The 17,277-nt window shown below is 39.3% G+C and overlaps 1 protein-coding gene across 4 annotated transcripts in view; it reads right to left on the minus strand.

Moving 5' to 3' along the window:
• Nucleotides 1-710: 710 nt before the first annotated feature.
• Nucleotides 711-17,277, minus strand: part of LOC124595265 (thialysine N-epsilon-acetyltransferase-like) — a 53,950-nt gene continuing 37,383 nt past the window's right edge. For 3 of the 4 annotated variants that reach the window (XM_047133941.1, XM_047133939.1, XM_047133940.1), the window contains exons 4-6: nt 14,665-14,787; nt 13,880-14,046; nt 711-1,417 (exon numbers count right to left, since the gene is read on the minus strand). In XM_047133941.1, coding sequence (XP_046989897.1) covers nt 1,229-1,417; nt 13,880-14,046; nt 14,665-14,787 — 479 coding nt within the window. In that variant the 3' untranslated portion in view covers nt 711-1,228. The remainder of the gene's footprint in view (nt 1,418-13,879; nt 14,047-14,664; nt 14,788-17,277) is intronic. The other variant, XM_047133938.1, reaches the window with a different exon arrangement.

Raw genomic sequence — 17,277 nt, forward strand, 5'->3', positions numbered from 1 at the left:
CTTCCCAAAAGTTTTTGAAAATGATGCAACAAGTGGCACTGGGCAGTAGTGATTGACATATCTTAATCTCTGGGAAAACGGCCTAAATTAATGATGCATTACAGAAATGACTAAGAATGTTATAGTGACAAATTTATTTATTTTGAGATATTCTCTACCCCCTTACAAACTTTTACTTTTTAGAGCAATGATCTTGCTTACTTCAGATGGCAATATGAGATTAATTTTATTTCACTAAATATCCTCTCTGCACTTCTTCAATGTACTGTTATGTTTTCTTTTCTGAACCATTTGAGCAAATTTTCTCACCTGTTTGTAACAAAACATTTTTAGAAGTGTCAAAATTCTTTATTCCAGGTAATCTTATTTGTTAAATTTTAATCTCTCCTCTACATAAACCCATTAATGGCAAAGAAAGCAGTTCTGGTTTTTACATCTGGGAAGAAAAAAATATTGTAGTGATCAGGCCTACATAAGTTTTCTGGACATCAAGCAAATACTGTATCATAAAGACATTAGTTTCCTGATATGTTCAGTTACTTCATAAAAAATTTTATGTATGTACTTTGCTTAAAACAAAGACTGCACAATGCTCTCTAAACTGCTTCTTCAGTAACAGCAGATTTTGGCACAAAACAAGACGAGGAACTGTGAGGGCAATGCCTTCAGTATATTAAACATGTAACTTCATTTGTTCCAATTTTTCCTATTTAAAAGAATTTACTTTATTTCACTATTTGTATACATGAATAGTAATATACAAGTGATAAAATAACAAAACATCTTTCAGTATTTCCCATTTCTTGAACCTCCAATTTATGCACTATATTTTGCACACATATCACATGTTGTAGTTAGATATTTTCTTAGAACAGCTAATATGTAAAGTATCACAGCAAAACAAATAAGAGCAGTATCAAAAACACACAAGTCTCAACACTGGTACACTTCACTTCATAGTGACAGTTCTCACGTATGATGAATTATAATATTTTATCATCTACTCACTAGAATCATTACAATCACAGTTTATCTAAAATTCTGACTTACACAGATTTCTATTTGCAATGACTGATAAGGCTACAAGCATAAAACTTGTAAAACAATTTGCCTCTAGTTATAGTGAGTCACTGCAAATGTTCTTAAAAGAAATATACAAAAAATAAAGCTGATTTATCAGCTAGTGCAAACTGCATAGGAAAAACGCAGCATACTGCCACACAAAAAGTTAGTCCTCTGTTTCTCCCTTATCCTTCTTATAAGCTAATTTTTCCATTGAATCTTTGTTGAGCCGGAAATAGTGCCAACCTTGTTCAGAAGTAAGGTCAACTGCACCTTTTCGTTTGTAAAAATCTTGTGCTGGATTCCAATTAAGAACAACGAAGTCCATTCGGCTGCATCCTGTTTCACATGCTTTCTGAAATGTACATCAAAATTTATAAGAATATTAACACTTCCAACAAAATTAAATTTGATGTGGTGATTATTGTTATGGGAAATTAAAAAAAAGATTCTAAGAAATATGATAGCAACAGTAACTTTACACACAAGCTGAAAATTATAAAACGGTAGTTGGTGAAAGTGAGCAAAAGTAAAAGCACAAAGACATACTTCAAGGGCCTGAGCAAAAAATGTATACAGGGTGTTACAAAAAGGTACGACCAAACTTTCAGGAAACATTCCTCACACACAAATAAAGAAAGATGTTATGTGGACATGTGTCCAGAAACGCTTAATTTCCATGATAGAGCTCATTTTAGTTTCGTCCCCTACGCTCAATGGAGCACGTTATCATGATTTCATACAGGATACTCTACCTGTGCTGCTAGAACATGTGCTTTTACAAGTACGACACAACATGTAGTTCATGCGCCATGGAGCTCCTGCACATTTCAGTCGAAGTGTTTGTACGCTTCTCAACAACAGATTCGGAGACCAATGGATTGGTAGAGGTGGACCAATTCCATGGCCTCCACACGCTCTCCTGACCTCAACCCTCTTGACTTTCATTTATGGGGGCATTTGAAAGCTCTTGTCTACGGTACCAAATGTAGAGACTCTTCGTGCTCGTATTGTGGACGGCTGTGATACAATACACCATTCTCCAGGGCTGCATCAGCGCATCAGGGATTCCATGCGACGGAGGGTGGATGCATGTATCCTCGCTAACGGAAGACATTTTGAACATTTCCTGTAACAAAGTGTTTTAAGTGACGCTGGCACGTTCTGTTGCTGTGTGTTTCCATTCCATGATTAATGTGATTTGAAGAGAAGTAATAAAATGAGCTCTAACATGGAAAGTAAGTGTTTCCGGACACATGTCCACATAACATATTTTCTTTCTTTGTGTGTGAGGAATGTTTCCTGAAAGTTTGGCCATATCTTTTTGTAACACCCTGTATAAACACACATGTTGATGCCTTTGAATTGTCAAACTGTTTTATGGAGCTGTCACCTTCTCTTATTTGTTTGCTTTACACTGATGTGAAACAAAAAAATTTTTCTGGTGACCTAGAAAACAAGTGTTGCACAACACTGTAAAAAGTTTGCTCTTCAAAATGACAAAGTATTTATACTTTCACTGACTGGATCTTTAAAAATTTCTTCTTTCTTCCAGTGGCCAGTCCCATGTTTGCTAAACATCCTAAGTAATAAATAATTTAGAAAAGTAGACAACCCACCAAACTGTAGAAGCATTAAATGTCAACAGACACACAAAAAGGAATGAAAATACCTATAGCTTTCAGCTGAATCTCTTAATGAGCTACAGTTTGCACACCTGTCTGCACCCCCCCCCCCCCCCCTCTCTCTCTCTCTCTCTCTCTCACACACACACACACACACACACACACACACACACACACACACACACACACTTGCATTGTGCCAGCTGAGCAAAAAAAAAGTGGATTGCAGTTCAACATGTAGATGGGTGAGGAGTGTGTTGGGTGAGGTGGATACAAGGAGAGAAGAAGCTCCTCATAGCTGGATGTCGGTGACAGAGAACACCTGTGAATGAGGGTCTGATATTGGGAATATTTATCGGAGTCTGCTGGCCAATACCTTTTCAATATCAGCACCCTCACCCCAAAAAAGCAACAGGTCGTAGTAGCTGGGTGTCGCCATTGGCTGGCAAATGACTTCATTTGTTCTGCTCATGTTGCTCAGTCATTTCCTGAAGAAACCTAGCCACAGCTGTAATACTGCCCAGTTTCACTCTTCAGAGATGCTGGCTAGCATCTTCCAATTTGTCAGCTTCCTGAATGAGCACTCTTGAGCTCTAATAGGTCTTCTTGCTTGATAGTATGTGGTCACCACAATGACGGCACCTCTCTCCCTATGATGTCATTTTGTTGCATTGATGCCCAATGGTTCATTGCCTCAGACTACTAGGGCACTGCTCAATACTCTGCCTTTCTATGGTTTTTTGCATTACCAGGGAAGATGTCTTACTTTTCACACAGCTAATCCAAATATATTATTTTGTGGTGCAACAGCTGTGCAGAAATTGCAATGGAGCTAGTATACGACATGGCTGCTTTCACAGGTGACCCTCCTCCTGATAGGATAAGTCTGTGACAGGACTAGAGTAGTATGTGCAGGGTGGGTGGGTCGGGCAGGTCATGTGTCTTCACCCCTATGGAAAAGGATGTAATTGTATAAGCAATGGAATACCACTTTAGGAGCAGTGGGTGGCTTCACCCCTATGGAAAAGGATGTTACTGGGTAAGCAATGGGATACCACTTTAGAAGTGGTGGGTGGATGTCTCTTATTTTTTGGACTTATGATAGGTAGTCAAAGCCCTGGTGAAGGACTTGGCTCGGTCGCTACAGTCTGGGATGATGATGATGATGATGGTGTCCCATTGCCCCATTCCAGCTGGTTCTTGGGAGTATTAGGGGTGTATGAGGATACGGCGCATGAAATTTGTTTGCGGAGTAGGTCTGGGGGATAGTGCCTGTCTGTGAAGGCCTCTGTGGAATCTTCAGCGTACTGGGCATGGGAATTCTTGTCACTGTAGATACACCATCCACAAGTGGCCAGGCTATAAGGAAACAATTTTGCTTCCCTTTAATTTCCCCTTTACACCTTACCTCTCACATTACACAATTTTATACAAGTTTGTATTAGCTTTGCTTTCATACACATCTCATTAATGAACTTTTGTGTATTTGATCAAATAAGCAATATACTAAACCAAAAGAAGACAGGCAATTTTTTACATAGCAAGTAGTGGATAAGTTAATACACAAAAACACACGAGCATTCATAATAACTACAAATGCACAGTGAATGGAGGACGATAGGAGGAGAAAGAGAGAGAATAATTTATTAGAGAACAGAAAACCAATAAAATGAAAGAAAAGACTTGTCACATTGTCAAACAGAATAGTTGTCTGGTCTAAACCACCCTGCTACAAATTATGTCTTTAATGTTTAAAGAAATTAACAAAATGGAAATGCAAGACAATACAAGCTCAAGTTAGTAAAAAGAAAACACGGAGTACACACACTCAAACTTGCAAGTAGGAAGCATCTGTTTTTACTGAGCATGTGTTTGTAAGTCCCTTACTGATACTAATACACTTGCATACACTGACAGTGAGTGAAAATTGCAACACCAAGAAGGAGTTGTGCAACATAAATGGAAGTTGGCAGACATGTTTCTATATCTGAACAATTATGTCTATTCATATTTCATGGCAGCCGCATAAGAGGGTTGCTAGTAGCATCACTATAAGGATGTAAATCAAGTTTGCTTTAAACACACGCTGTAACCATAGTGAGCATTAGTTACCTTTGAGACTGAACGAGGTGAGCTGATGTAATTCACGAATGCCTTTAAGGTGACAAATCAACACCTCACTAAGTTTCAACAAGGTTATGTAATAGGGCTACAAGAAGCTGTATGTTCCTTCTGCAATACTGCAAAAAGACTTGGCAGGAATGTAGCCACTGTACATGATTGCTGGCAGCAATGGTCATGAGAATGTATGGCCACAAGAAGACCAGACTCCAGCTGACGATCTACCAAGAGGGAAAATCATTGTGTTTGGTGTATGGCTCTGGTGCATCAATGCATCTGCAGCAGCAATGTGAATCACAGTTGGCCCATACAACAAACTGTTACAAATCGGTTACTTCAAGGACAGCTCTGAGCGAGATGCCATGTAGCGTGCATTCCACTGACTCCAAACCACTGCCATTTGTGACTTCACTGGTATCAAGCGAGAGCTTATTGAAGGGCAGCATGGAGGTCTGTTGTATTTTCTGGTGAAAGCTTATTCTGCCTCAGTGCCAGTGATGGCTGTGTGTTGGTTAGGAGGAGGCCAGTTGAGGGCATGTAAGTAACCTGCTGCGTGATCGACACGCTGGATGGTCTGGGGTGCTATTTCGTATGACAGCAGGAGCACTCTTGTAGTTATCCCATGCACCCTGACAGCAAATTTGTATGTCAGCTTGATGAATCGATCCATGTTGTGCTGCAGTTCATGAACAGCATTCCAGGGGTATTTTCCAAGAGGACAAAACTTGCCCACGCACTGTTGTTGTAACCCAACATCCTGTACAGAGTGTCAACATGTTGCCTCAGCCTGCTCAATCACCAGATCTGTCTCCAATCAAGCACATAAGGGACATCATCAGACTATAGCTCCAGTGTCATCCACAAACAGCATTAACCATCTCTGCATTGACCAACCAAGTACAACACGCATGGAACTCCATCCCACAAACTGACATCCAGAACCTGTACAACACAATGCATGGATGTTACCATGCTTGCACTCAACATTCTGATGGTTAGACTGGTTATTAATGTACCAGTATTTCACATTTGCAATGGCTTATCTCACACTTACATTAACCTTTGAGTTTGACATGTAAATCTCTTAAATATGTTACCTAACAAATGTATTCCTGAAATTTCATTACTCTACATTACTTTTTTTTGTGTTGTGAATTCTTTTTCCATCAGTGTATATACAGTCTTAAAAGTAATAATGCACATGAGGTAGTACTCTTTCATCATCATCATCATCATCATCATTTAAGACTGATTATGCCTTTCAGCGTTCAGTCTGGAGCATAGCCCCCCTTATACAGTTACTCCATGATCCCCTATTCAGTGCTAACATTGGTGCCTCTTCTGATGTTAAACCTATTACTTCAAAACCATTCTTAACCGAATCCAGGTACCTTCTCCTCGGTCTGCCCTGACTCCTCCTACCCTCTACTGCTGAATCCATGAGTCTCTTGGGTAACCTTGTTTCTCCCATGCGTGTAACATGACCCCACCATCTAAGCCTGTTCGCCCTGACTGCTACATCTATAGAGTTCATTCCCAGTTTTTCTTTGATTTCCTCATTGTGGGCACCCTCCTGCCATTGTTCCCATCTACTAGTACCTGCAATCATCCTAGCTACTTTCATATCTGTAACCTCAACCTTGTTGATAAGGTAACCTGAATCCACCCAGCTTTCGCTCCCATACAACAAAGTTGGTCAAAAGATTGAACGGTGCACAGCTAACTTAGTCTTGGTACTGACTTCCTTCTTGCAGAAGAGAGTAGATCGTAGCTGAGTGCTCACTGCATTAGCTTTGCTACACCTCGCTTCCAGTTCTTTCACTATGTTGCCATCCTGTGACAATATGCATCCAAGTACTTGAAACCGTCCACCTGTTCTAACTTTGTTCCTCCTATTTGGCACTCAATCCATTTATATTTCTTTCCCACTGACACTACTTTCGTTTTGGAGATGCTAATCTTCATACCATAGTCCTTACATTTATGATCTAGCTCTGAAATATTACTTTGCAAACTTTCAATCGAATCTGCCATCACAACTAAGTCATCTGCATATGCAAGACTGCTTATTTTGTGTTCACATATCTTAATCTCACCCAGCCAGTCTATTGTTTTCAACATATGATCCATAAATATTATGAACAACAGTGGAGACAGGTTGCAGCCTTGTCTTACCCCTGAAACTACTCTGAACCATGAACTCAATTTACCGTCAACTCTAACTGCTGCCTGACTATCCATGTAAAGACCTTTAATTGCTTGCAAAAGTTTGCCTCCTATTCCATAATCTTGTAGAACAGACAATAACTTCCTCCTAGGAACCCGGTCATATGCCTTTTCTAGATCTATAAAGCATAGATACAATTCCCTGTTCCACTCATAACACTTCTCCATTATTTGCCGTAAGCTAAAGATCCGGTCCTGACAACCTCTAAGAGGCCTAAACCCACACTGATTTTCATCCAATTGGTCCTCAACTAATACTCGCATTTTCCTTTCAACAATACCTGAGAAGATTTTACCCACAACGCTGATTAAAGAGATACCTCTGTAGTTGTTACAATCTTTTCTGTTTCCATGTTTAAAGGTTGGTGTGATTACTGCTTTTGTCCAGTCTGATGAAACCTGCCCCAACTCCCAGGCCATTTCAATTACCCTGTGTACCCATTTAAGACCTTACATTCCACTGTATTTGATGAGTTCCGACTTAATTTCATCCACCCCAGCCACTTTATTGCACTGCAATCTATTGACCATTTTTTCCACTTCCTCAAATGTGATCCTATTTCCATCATCATTCCTATCCCATTCTACCTCGAAATCTGAAACATTACTGATCGCATTTTCACCTACATTGAGCAACTCTTCAAAATATTCCCTCCATCTGCCCAAGGCATCCACAGGATTCACCAGCAGTTTTCCTGACCTGTCCAAAATACTTGTCATTTCCTTCTTACCTCCCTTTCGAAGACTGCTAATTACACTCCAGAATGGTTTTCCAGCAGCTTGACCCATAGTCTCCAACCTGTTTCCAAAGTCTTCCCACGATTTCTTCTTGGATGCTGCAATTATCTGTTTGGCTTTGTTTCTTTCTTCAACATAACTTTCTCTGTCTACCTGGGTTCTGGTATGTAGCCATTTTTGATACGCCTTTTACAGGCTGCCTTGACTGTATCATTCCACCAAGCTGTATGCTTCATCCTACTTTTACACACTACTGTTCCAAGACATTCTTTAGCCACTTCTAGTACTGTGTCCCTGTACCTTGTCCATTCCTTTCCCAATGACTGTAATTGACTACATTCAACTAACTGGTACCTTTCTGAGATCGCTGTTATGTACTTGTGCCTGATTTCCTTATCCTGAAGTTTCTCCACTCTTATCCTCCTACATATGGACCTGACCTCCTGCACTTTCGGCCTCACAATCCCAATTTCACTGCAGATTAAATAATGATCAGTGTCATCGAAGAATCCCCTGAATACATGTGTGTCCCTCACAGCCTTCCTGAATTCCTGATCTGTTATTATATAGTCAATGACAGATCTGGTTCCCCTGCCTTCCCAAGTATACCGGTGAATGTTCGTATGTTTAAAAAAGGAGTTTGTGATTACTAAGCCCATACTGGCACAGAAATCCAAGAGTTGTTTCCCGTACTCTTTCAACAGACTTAAAAAGTTATGCCAACTTCTGACACTGTGTGCGTGGCTGCTGTGGCTATTTTCATTCCCCATGGCGTTGCTCTTACACACACTTTTCCCTGTCTTCCAACACACACATTTCTATTATTCTTTTTTGTGGATGATAATATGGCCACACTGACAGAAACCTTCCTCGTTGGGCATCAGGTCATCTAGTACTCCCAGCCAGTACCTTGTTCTTTATTTCCAACTTCACAGAAGTTCTACTTCTTACTTAGCAAGACAAGTAGGCCTGGAAGAAAGGATATTGTGGAGAAATAGTTTAGCCAAAGTCTAGCGGACTGGTTCCAGTTTGGAAAGGAGGAGATAAGTACCAGCAAAAGCGAAACTATGAGCGCAGGATTTGAGTTGCCCTGGGTAGCTCAGGTGTAAGAGCAATGCTTATGATGGTTTCTCACTGTCGTCGTCGGGCATCCGATGTATTGCAGAATGACACGATCCCTAATCTGGAAGTACACTCCTGGAAATGGAAAAAAGAACACATTGACGCCGGTGTGTCAGACCCACCATACTTGCTCTGGACACTGCGAGAGGGCTGTACAAGCAATTATCACACGCACGGCACAGCGGACACACCAGGAACCGCGGTGTTGGCCGTCGAATGGTGCTAAAGCTACAGTATCTTGAGTGCATTGTTGATGACATGCAAACATTTATATTATTGTGATTTGCCTTTACTGTAGTAGCAGCAATGAAGTTATAGAAAAAAGAAGTACTTTTTGTGTTTGATTGCTAAATGAATTAAAAACTGGCTAAAACAGTAAAGAAAAAAAGTGAAAAAAGTGATCATCTATGATCTACCCTTTTCATTTACATAAAAACAAATAACTGCCATTAATGAGAAAAGGAAAATTGATGGGGAAAACGTGAAACAGGAATATATTATAATGTAGAGTTACAGAAAAGTTTAGCTCAAATATAAAAGAAGGTAGCCAGGACATGTTAGAATGACTGCATAGCAATTATTTCCATTTGTTAAGACTGGCTGAAATGGACAAATGCGAGGCACCAAGTCTTCCATTACCAAATTTTCCCCCCCAAAAATAGATGCTTATGACAAGGTGAGAGAAATACCTACAGTTATAGAGTTGAAGGTTCTTCACAAGCCAATTCAAGAGGAAAAGTATGACTAATAGAATCATCTGGAAAAAACTCCAGTTTTAGAAACTTAATAAGATCAATCAGCAAAAGTGGCATTAAAGAAGACTAAAAGTGTCATGACAGACAAATGTAAGAGCAACAGAATACCGATTGGAATAGCTGAGAATCTGATAACTGTTATGTTGGAAACTGTAGTTTTCAAGACAGAAATAAAAAGTGAAATAAGGCCAACTATTTAAAACTGACAAGTCAAGACCTCATCAAAATGCATACAGGGGAATCAATTATGATCATGGGATAATTAGTAATATGCAGGCATCAGGTTCCAGAATTATACTTCACACTCTTTTATTTATGTTGAGAGGCTTTGGTAAGATATGTTTAAGGATAATTTAAGAAAATATTAGTGCAAATACTTGATGGTTTGTACATTGTTTGATTAATGAATGAAACAAACTTGCAGGTAGCAAATTATTTAAATTAATCAATTTCTCTGCTCAATAGTCATTGATTAAAGAAAATAATTAAAAGTTCAAACTTTTTTATACATATGAGTAATTTGTTAAGGAAGGTTTTTTTTTTAAATTAATTTAGTAACCAGTCTTCCAATTGGTTCAATGCACCTCACCATGATCTCCTCTCTTTTGCCAATATTCTTCTCAGAGTAACACCTACACGCAATATCTTCAATTATTTGTTCTACGTATTCTAATATCTGCCTGTCCCTACAATTTTTATACCTTTACCACTCATGTCTTCCTACATATCGTATCACACTATTGCTTCTTCTAGTTAGTGTTTTTCTACATATTACTTTCTCACAGAGTCTATGGAGGACCTCTTTGTTTCACATCTTGTCAATCATTTTGATTCTCTTCATTTCCAGTTCTCCCACAGTCCACGATTCACTTCAATTCTACACTGTACTGCACGAATTCATAATCAGAAGTATCTTTGTCAAATTAAGACCCATGATTGACACTAGTACACTTCTTTTAGTGAAGAATACCCCCCCCCCCCCCCGCCCTGCCCCCTCTCTCTCTTTTCTCCCCCCCCCCTCTCCGTGTGTGTGTGTGTGTGTGTGTGTGTGTGTGTATACATGAGCAATAGTCTGCTACTTATATCCTCCTTGCTTTGTACATCTTGTGTTATTTTACTTCCAAGCTGGCAGATTTCCTTTACCATGGCATTCTCTTCAATTTTTCTCACTTATCTCACTTCTATTGCTCCATAATGCCTTTGTCTTTCTGTGCATCACTCTCAATCCATATTCTGCACAATTCCATTAAATAGATTATATACTGTAAATGGATAGATAAAAAATATACTCACTAAGCACCAGCAGAAGAAAGAAACACACAAAAAAAGGTTTTGCATATGCAAGCTTTTGGAGACAGTGGCTATTTCTTCTGGCAGAAGGGCTGAAGGAGAAGGAAGAGGGGTGAAGGAAAAGGACTGGAGAGATTTAGGAAAAGGAGTAGAGTTCCACAGTCACCCAGAATCTTGCGTCAGGGGAGATTTATCAGATGGTATCAGAAGAAAAGACATTGTTGGGGCTGCACCAGCGTCAGGGGAGATTTATCAGATGGTATCAGAAGAAAAGACATTGTTGGGGCTGCACCAGACGAGGTTTGAAAGCCTGAGAACTTAAAGGTGGAAGACAGGGTAATATGCAAGACAGATTACTGCTAAAACATCATGCATGAGTTAATGAGAGAGAAAAGCTAAGTGCATTGTATGTATTTGAAGTGGGAGGGGGAAGGCGACAAATAGACAGGTCAAAAAATGAAAGATGCAGAAAGCTAAAAAGGTGTAGTTACTGTGAAGAAATGCTGTGACACAAGAAATTAACATAAATTAAGGTCATGTGGGCAGTGAGAACCAAGGACATGTTGTAGCATTACTTCCCACCTGTGGAGTTCTGAGAAACTGGTGTCTGGGGGAAGAAGTCAGATGGCATGTGTGGTGAAACAGTCACCAAGGTCACAACTGTCATGTTGTACAGTATACTTTGTGCTGCCGGTATACACCACCTCCCTGGCCCATTTATCCTAACTGGTAACTTAGTGGTAGTCATGCTGATGTAAAAGGGCCGAACACTCTTTACATAACAGCTGATATATAGCGTGTGTCATTTCACAGGTGGCTCTCCCTTTGATAGTATATGTTTTTTGCCAGTTACATACCTGGTATAGGTACTGACAGGAAGGTACAAAGGGCAAGTCTTGCAGCAGGGATGGTCACAGGGATAGGAGCCACAGAGTAGGGAGATGGGTGCAGGAGCAGCACACCGTCAGAAAAGGAAATTGTGGAGATTGGGAGGGCGACAAAATACTATTCTAAGGGTGGTGGACAAAACCTCAGACAGAATGGATGTCTTTTCAGAGCATGATTTTAAGAAGTCATAGCTTTGCCAAAGTAGCTGATTAATACATTCAACACCAGGATAATAATTAATGACAAATAGTGTATTCTGAAGTTGTTTTTTGGAGGGATCAGTAGTACCAGGGTTGGATGTGATAGCCCACGAAATCTGCTTTTGAACTAGGCTGATGAAGTAATTACACCCAGAGAAGGCTGAGGTGAGAATGGTGGTGCATTGCTGTAAACAGTCTGCAGCCAAACAAATATGTTTGGCTCAAATGCCAAGCTGTATGGGAGGTAACGTTTGATATGGAAAGGATGGTAACTGTCAAAATGTGAATACTGTTGTTTGTTAGTAGGTTTAAAGTGAACAGAAGTGTGTAGCTGACCTTCAGTGAGGATGAGATCAACGTCTACGAAAGTAGCATGGGATTTGGAATAGGATCATGCGAAATTTAAAAGGGAGAATGTATTTAGAGATTCCAGAAATTTTAACAGGTCTGCCTCCCATGAGTTCATATGGCACAGAGCCGGCCAGGATGGCCGAGCGGTTCTAGGCGCTTCAGTCTGGAACCACGCGACCGCTACGGTCACAGGTTCAAATCCTGCCTTGGGCATGGATGTGTGTGATGTCCTTAGGTTAGTTAGGTTTAAGTAGTTCTAAGTTCTAGGGGACTGATGACCTTAGAAGTTAAGTCCCATAGTGCTCAGAGCCATTTGAATCATATGACACAGATGTCAACAAGTGCCAAAAATTGATTATTTTCAATGTTATATGAAATAGATCGTGTAGCACTTTTCCATTTTTCTATACAATAGCAATTTCATCTGCAAATCTTATTACTGGATTTTAATGCCACTTCTTGATTTTTTTAATTTCCTTCATTGTTCTTCAATATACAGAATGACTACTAGAGAAGAGAGACAATCATCATCTTATGGCCTAATTATCTGAACACTTCACTCTTGGCCTTTCAAGGTTATGAGTCCCTCTTGATTCTTGTACATGTAGTATATCACCTGTCTTTCTTTGCTGCACATACCAACGTTTCTGAGAATTTCAAACACCTTGCACCATTTTAAGTTATTGAACAAATTTTGTAGGTTGACAGATCCCACAAAAAACTCTTGAATTTTCTTAAGTCTTACATCTATTATCAAGTGTATCATCAGAACTGCCTCTTTGCTGCTTTTATATTTCCTACAGCCCAGCTTATCACTGTCTAAGAGAGCTTCAGTTTTCTTATCCCTTCTTCCGTGTACCATTCAGGTCAACAACCTGAATACATGAGCTGTCAAGCTGAGTGTGCAGTAGTTCTCACTTTTGTCTGCCTTAGCTATCTGTGGGATAGAGCAGATAATTTCTCTGAAAACTTGATGGCATATCTCCAGAGTCTTTTCCAGTTACCAGTCCTACAATGATTTTAGAAATTCTGCTAGAAAGTTATCTAACCCTTCTGCCTCCTGACATTTCATCTTCTATCAAGCTACAAGCTATCGGACAGTTCTTCCTCTCTTTGTAGGTACCCCCAATGTACTCTTTCAATCCGTCTACTCTCTCCTCAAACAAAGGTGTCCATTAAATGAAAATACAGACAGTTAAAAAAATCACACCATTAGATCCCTTCACTGTGTACTATTACTTCTGAAGTGTAGTCACCTCAGAAAAAATACTGTGTGTGTGTGTGTGTGTATGGGGGGGGGGGGGGGGGGGGGGGCAAAATCATTGTCACCATATGCAGTCCCACTGCGGAGTGAGAAATCTCTATTGATGATCTCACACAACCAACAGAGCCTCTTCTCTAGAGCTATGTTTAAAAAAGTTTAATGAAAAAAATGTTCATCTCAACACAATGTATGTTATAAATAAAATATTATATTCTGAGAACATTAAAAGCTACTCACCGTAACCACTTTATCAAAAAGTGCAGAACCAAGCCCAACACTCCTATAATCTGGTGTTACATAGAGATCTTCTAGGAACATTGATTTACCATTCCAAGTAGAGTATCCATAAAAGTATATTGCATATGCGATCAGTTGGCGAGTTTTGGTTACAGCATCTTCTAATCCTTAAAGCATAAAATGTAGGATATGTTAGCAAACATTAAGATGAAAGAGTTACTAGAGTATTTATAATTAACTGCATTTTTCTTTATGTACTTTATACAAGTAACAACTTTTCTGATGTAGAGATTCTTTTCTCATTGATTGCAGTAAGATGACATGTTGCATTGCAGACAAGACACAACAAAAAGAGTTACAATTTAGCTTAGCCTTTTCCTGAAAGGAAACACACACATTCACAGAAGCAAGCATACCTCACGCACACGTGACCGCCCAGCGTACCTCATGCACGTGTGACCGCTACGTCTGGCCAGAGACAGCGGTCATGTGTGAAGGAGGTGTGCTTGCTTGTGTGAATGTGTGTGTTCCCTATCCGAAAAATGCTTTGGCTGAAAGCTCAGTTGTAACAGTACTTTTGTTGTGTCTGTCTGCAACTCAATGGATCATCTGTATCACGCATAACCATCTATCCTCTCGTAACAGTCTATCCTTTCCGTAATATTGTTGATATTTCAACCCAGACTTTGAGCTGTTTTGTTATAATAATGGTAAATCTCCAAAATTATTAGCATACAAAAATGAACTATTAGGTCTTTAAAAATTGGCAGTATTATAATACTAACCAAAAGCTCCTCTCTTTTCTTCTTTGTCTGGAACAACAGCATCTTCTTCTGGTCCTGCAGCAACTTCTGCCACATAACAGTGGAAGAACGGGTGTCTGGAATCAAATCCGTCTTCTTCAAGTGCTAAACATTTAAAAAGAAGATTGTTACCAAGATCTTGTAATTGCTTCCAAGTATAGCTCATTTAAAAAAGACCACAAGTTTCATTGTGTAAATATACATCGACATACATACTCTACCTGTACTGAGTATGGTAGAAAATACTTTGTTCTAAGGCTCATCATCCCCTTTCCTGTTCTATTCGCAAATGGAACGAGTGTAAAATGATTGCCTGTATGTGTCTATAAAAGGCCTGATCCCATTATTTTGTTGTTACAGTTCTTACACAAGATGAACATTAGATGCAGCTTAGAATCATTCTGCAGCCTGTTGCAAATACTGGCTCTGTAAACTTCTTCACAAGTGTTTCACAACAAAGACAGTCATCTTTCTGCCAAGGTTTTGAATTTGCGTTCATTTCTGTAAATTCTCATGTGACTAAACTAACCAGTAACATCAGCAGCACACTTCTGATTTGCATCAATGCTTCCCTTTACTCTGACTTGGTAAGCATCCACTACAGCAGTACTCAAGAATGAGTCGCATAAGTAATCTGTATGTAATTCTGCTTTATAGGTGAGCTGCATTTTCTCAGAACTCTTCCAATCCAACCGTACTCAACTATTTGTCTTTCTTACAGCTGACCTAATGTGCTCACTTGATTTCAAGTCATTCTGCAATTTTCCATCTTGATAATTAATGACAGTCAGGCAACATATCATTAACACTGTATTCACACATTCCAGTAATATTTCCCCTATCTACTTGCATTTCCTTACATTGATATACATTTCAAGCAAGTTGCCATTGATTGCACAAAATATAAATTCTGTCAAGGTCATCCTGCATCCCCTACAGTCACTCAATGACAAGACTTTTCCCTACACAGCAGCTTCGTCAGTGAACAGTCTCAGATCTATGACCACCTTATACAACAGATCATTTATGTACATGGAGAACAGAAGTGGTTCTGTCACATTGCAATGGAGTGCTCCTGTGATTACCTTTGTCGTTGATGAAAACTCACCATCAGAGACAACATACTGTTTGTATTACTGAAAAAGTTTTCATGCCAGTCACATATTTGAGAATCTATTTCCTATACATGGATCTACGTTGACTGTCTGCAGTGTGGTACAGCGTTTTACACTTTCTGGAATCTAAAAATATACAATTTACCCATTGGCCTATATATCCATGATGTGAATGATATTGTAACAGACAAGAAAGAGGTGCATTTTCCATGATTGATGCTTTCTAAGTCCATGCTGATTTATGAACAGAAGCTTTTCCCTCTCTAGGAATTATGGGACACAATGGAAAAAGAAACCTCTCTCAAAAGTAGTTTTAACATTTTTTGGTGTAAATTGATAGATTCAGTAGTGTTTGGCTTCCAGGTCTCACAATTATTTCAGTTATAATGAACTTCTGTTATCTGAAAGCTAGCTGTGATTTTCTAAATGGATAAAGCAATCTTGTGTCTATGGACAGACAAATCTGGAGTTGTGCCGTTTGGGGCTTTATCAATGTAATGACTGCTTGAATGGTTCACAGGCATTGCATCAGATACTCTAGTGTAAGCTGCACAACGGGACAGCTACGTGTCAACTTCTGTCAGTGAGCACCTGAAGATGACGAGCAGCTGTCTTTTGTAAATATTTTGCACTTTACACAAAACTACGACTTCTGCTCTACCCCCCCCCCCCCCCACCCACCCACCCACTGTCTCATGTATTCATGTACTCCAATGCCCTGCATGCTCCCTAACTTTTAGTCAAAACTGTTTGACTCTAGTACCAGCAGATATTATGTTAACACAGGAGAACTGCTAAGCTTTTTTTTTTTAATATACCTTTCATGGCAGGTAACTACAATGTTCACAACAGGTGAATTTCTAATTAACATCATACAGACGGAAATAATATGCTAGTCACAAAAATTGCCTTAATTAGCATTTTTTCTGAAGTATCAAATCTAGTGTCATACAGTGGTATCCAGCATACTCGCTACAACTTGCGAGCACCATAATACACTATTTTACAAAATATTTTTGTGCTCCCATAGTTAGTAATGCTCAACCATGATATTATTGGACTTGGCAGTTATTGGAAACGTGGTGAAGTTACAATGATGAATAAGAAAAGCGCATTGCTGGGCTTTCCAATTTGTTGTGCTTATACTATCAACCCTGATTACACATTGACCCAAGATAAGCTGACCAAAGTGCCCTAACTCCCCTATGCAATAATATTGTGGTCGAGTAATTTGTTACCACATAACATAAACCATCTGTTGGAATAATGTGTGTCTTATTTTTGTCCCATATGGTAAGATGTTTTTTGTGATTTTTTCACAGATATTCAAACTGAGTTGCTTTTATGTTGCCATTTTTTATTTTTGAAGAGGACAGAGAAGTTATTTTTTAATTTGGATCAGATTATGTTAAACCTGCTTGCAAATGATTTTTTAAGTAATGGTACACACAACTCTGTTCCTTAACAATGAAACTGTTAT

This window comes from Schistocerca americana, chromosome 2 (genome assembly GCF_021461395.2).
Source record: "Schistocerca americana isolate TAMUIC-IGC-003095 chromosome 2, iqSchAmer2.1, whole genome shotgun sequence".
Lineage (NCBI taxonomy): Eukaryota > Metazoa > Arthropoda > Insecta > Orthoptera > Acrididae > Schistocerca > Schistocerca americana.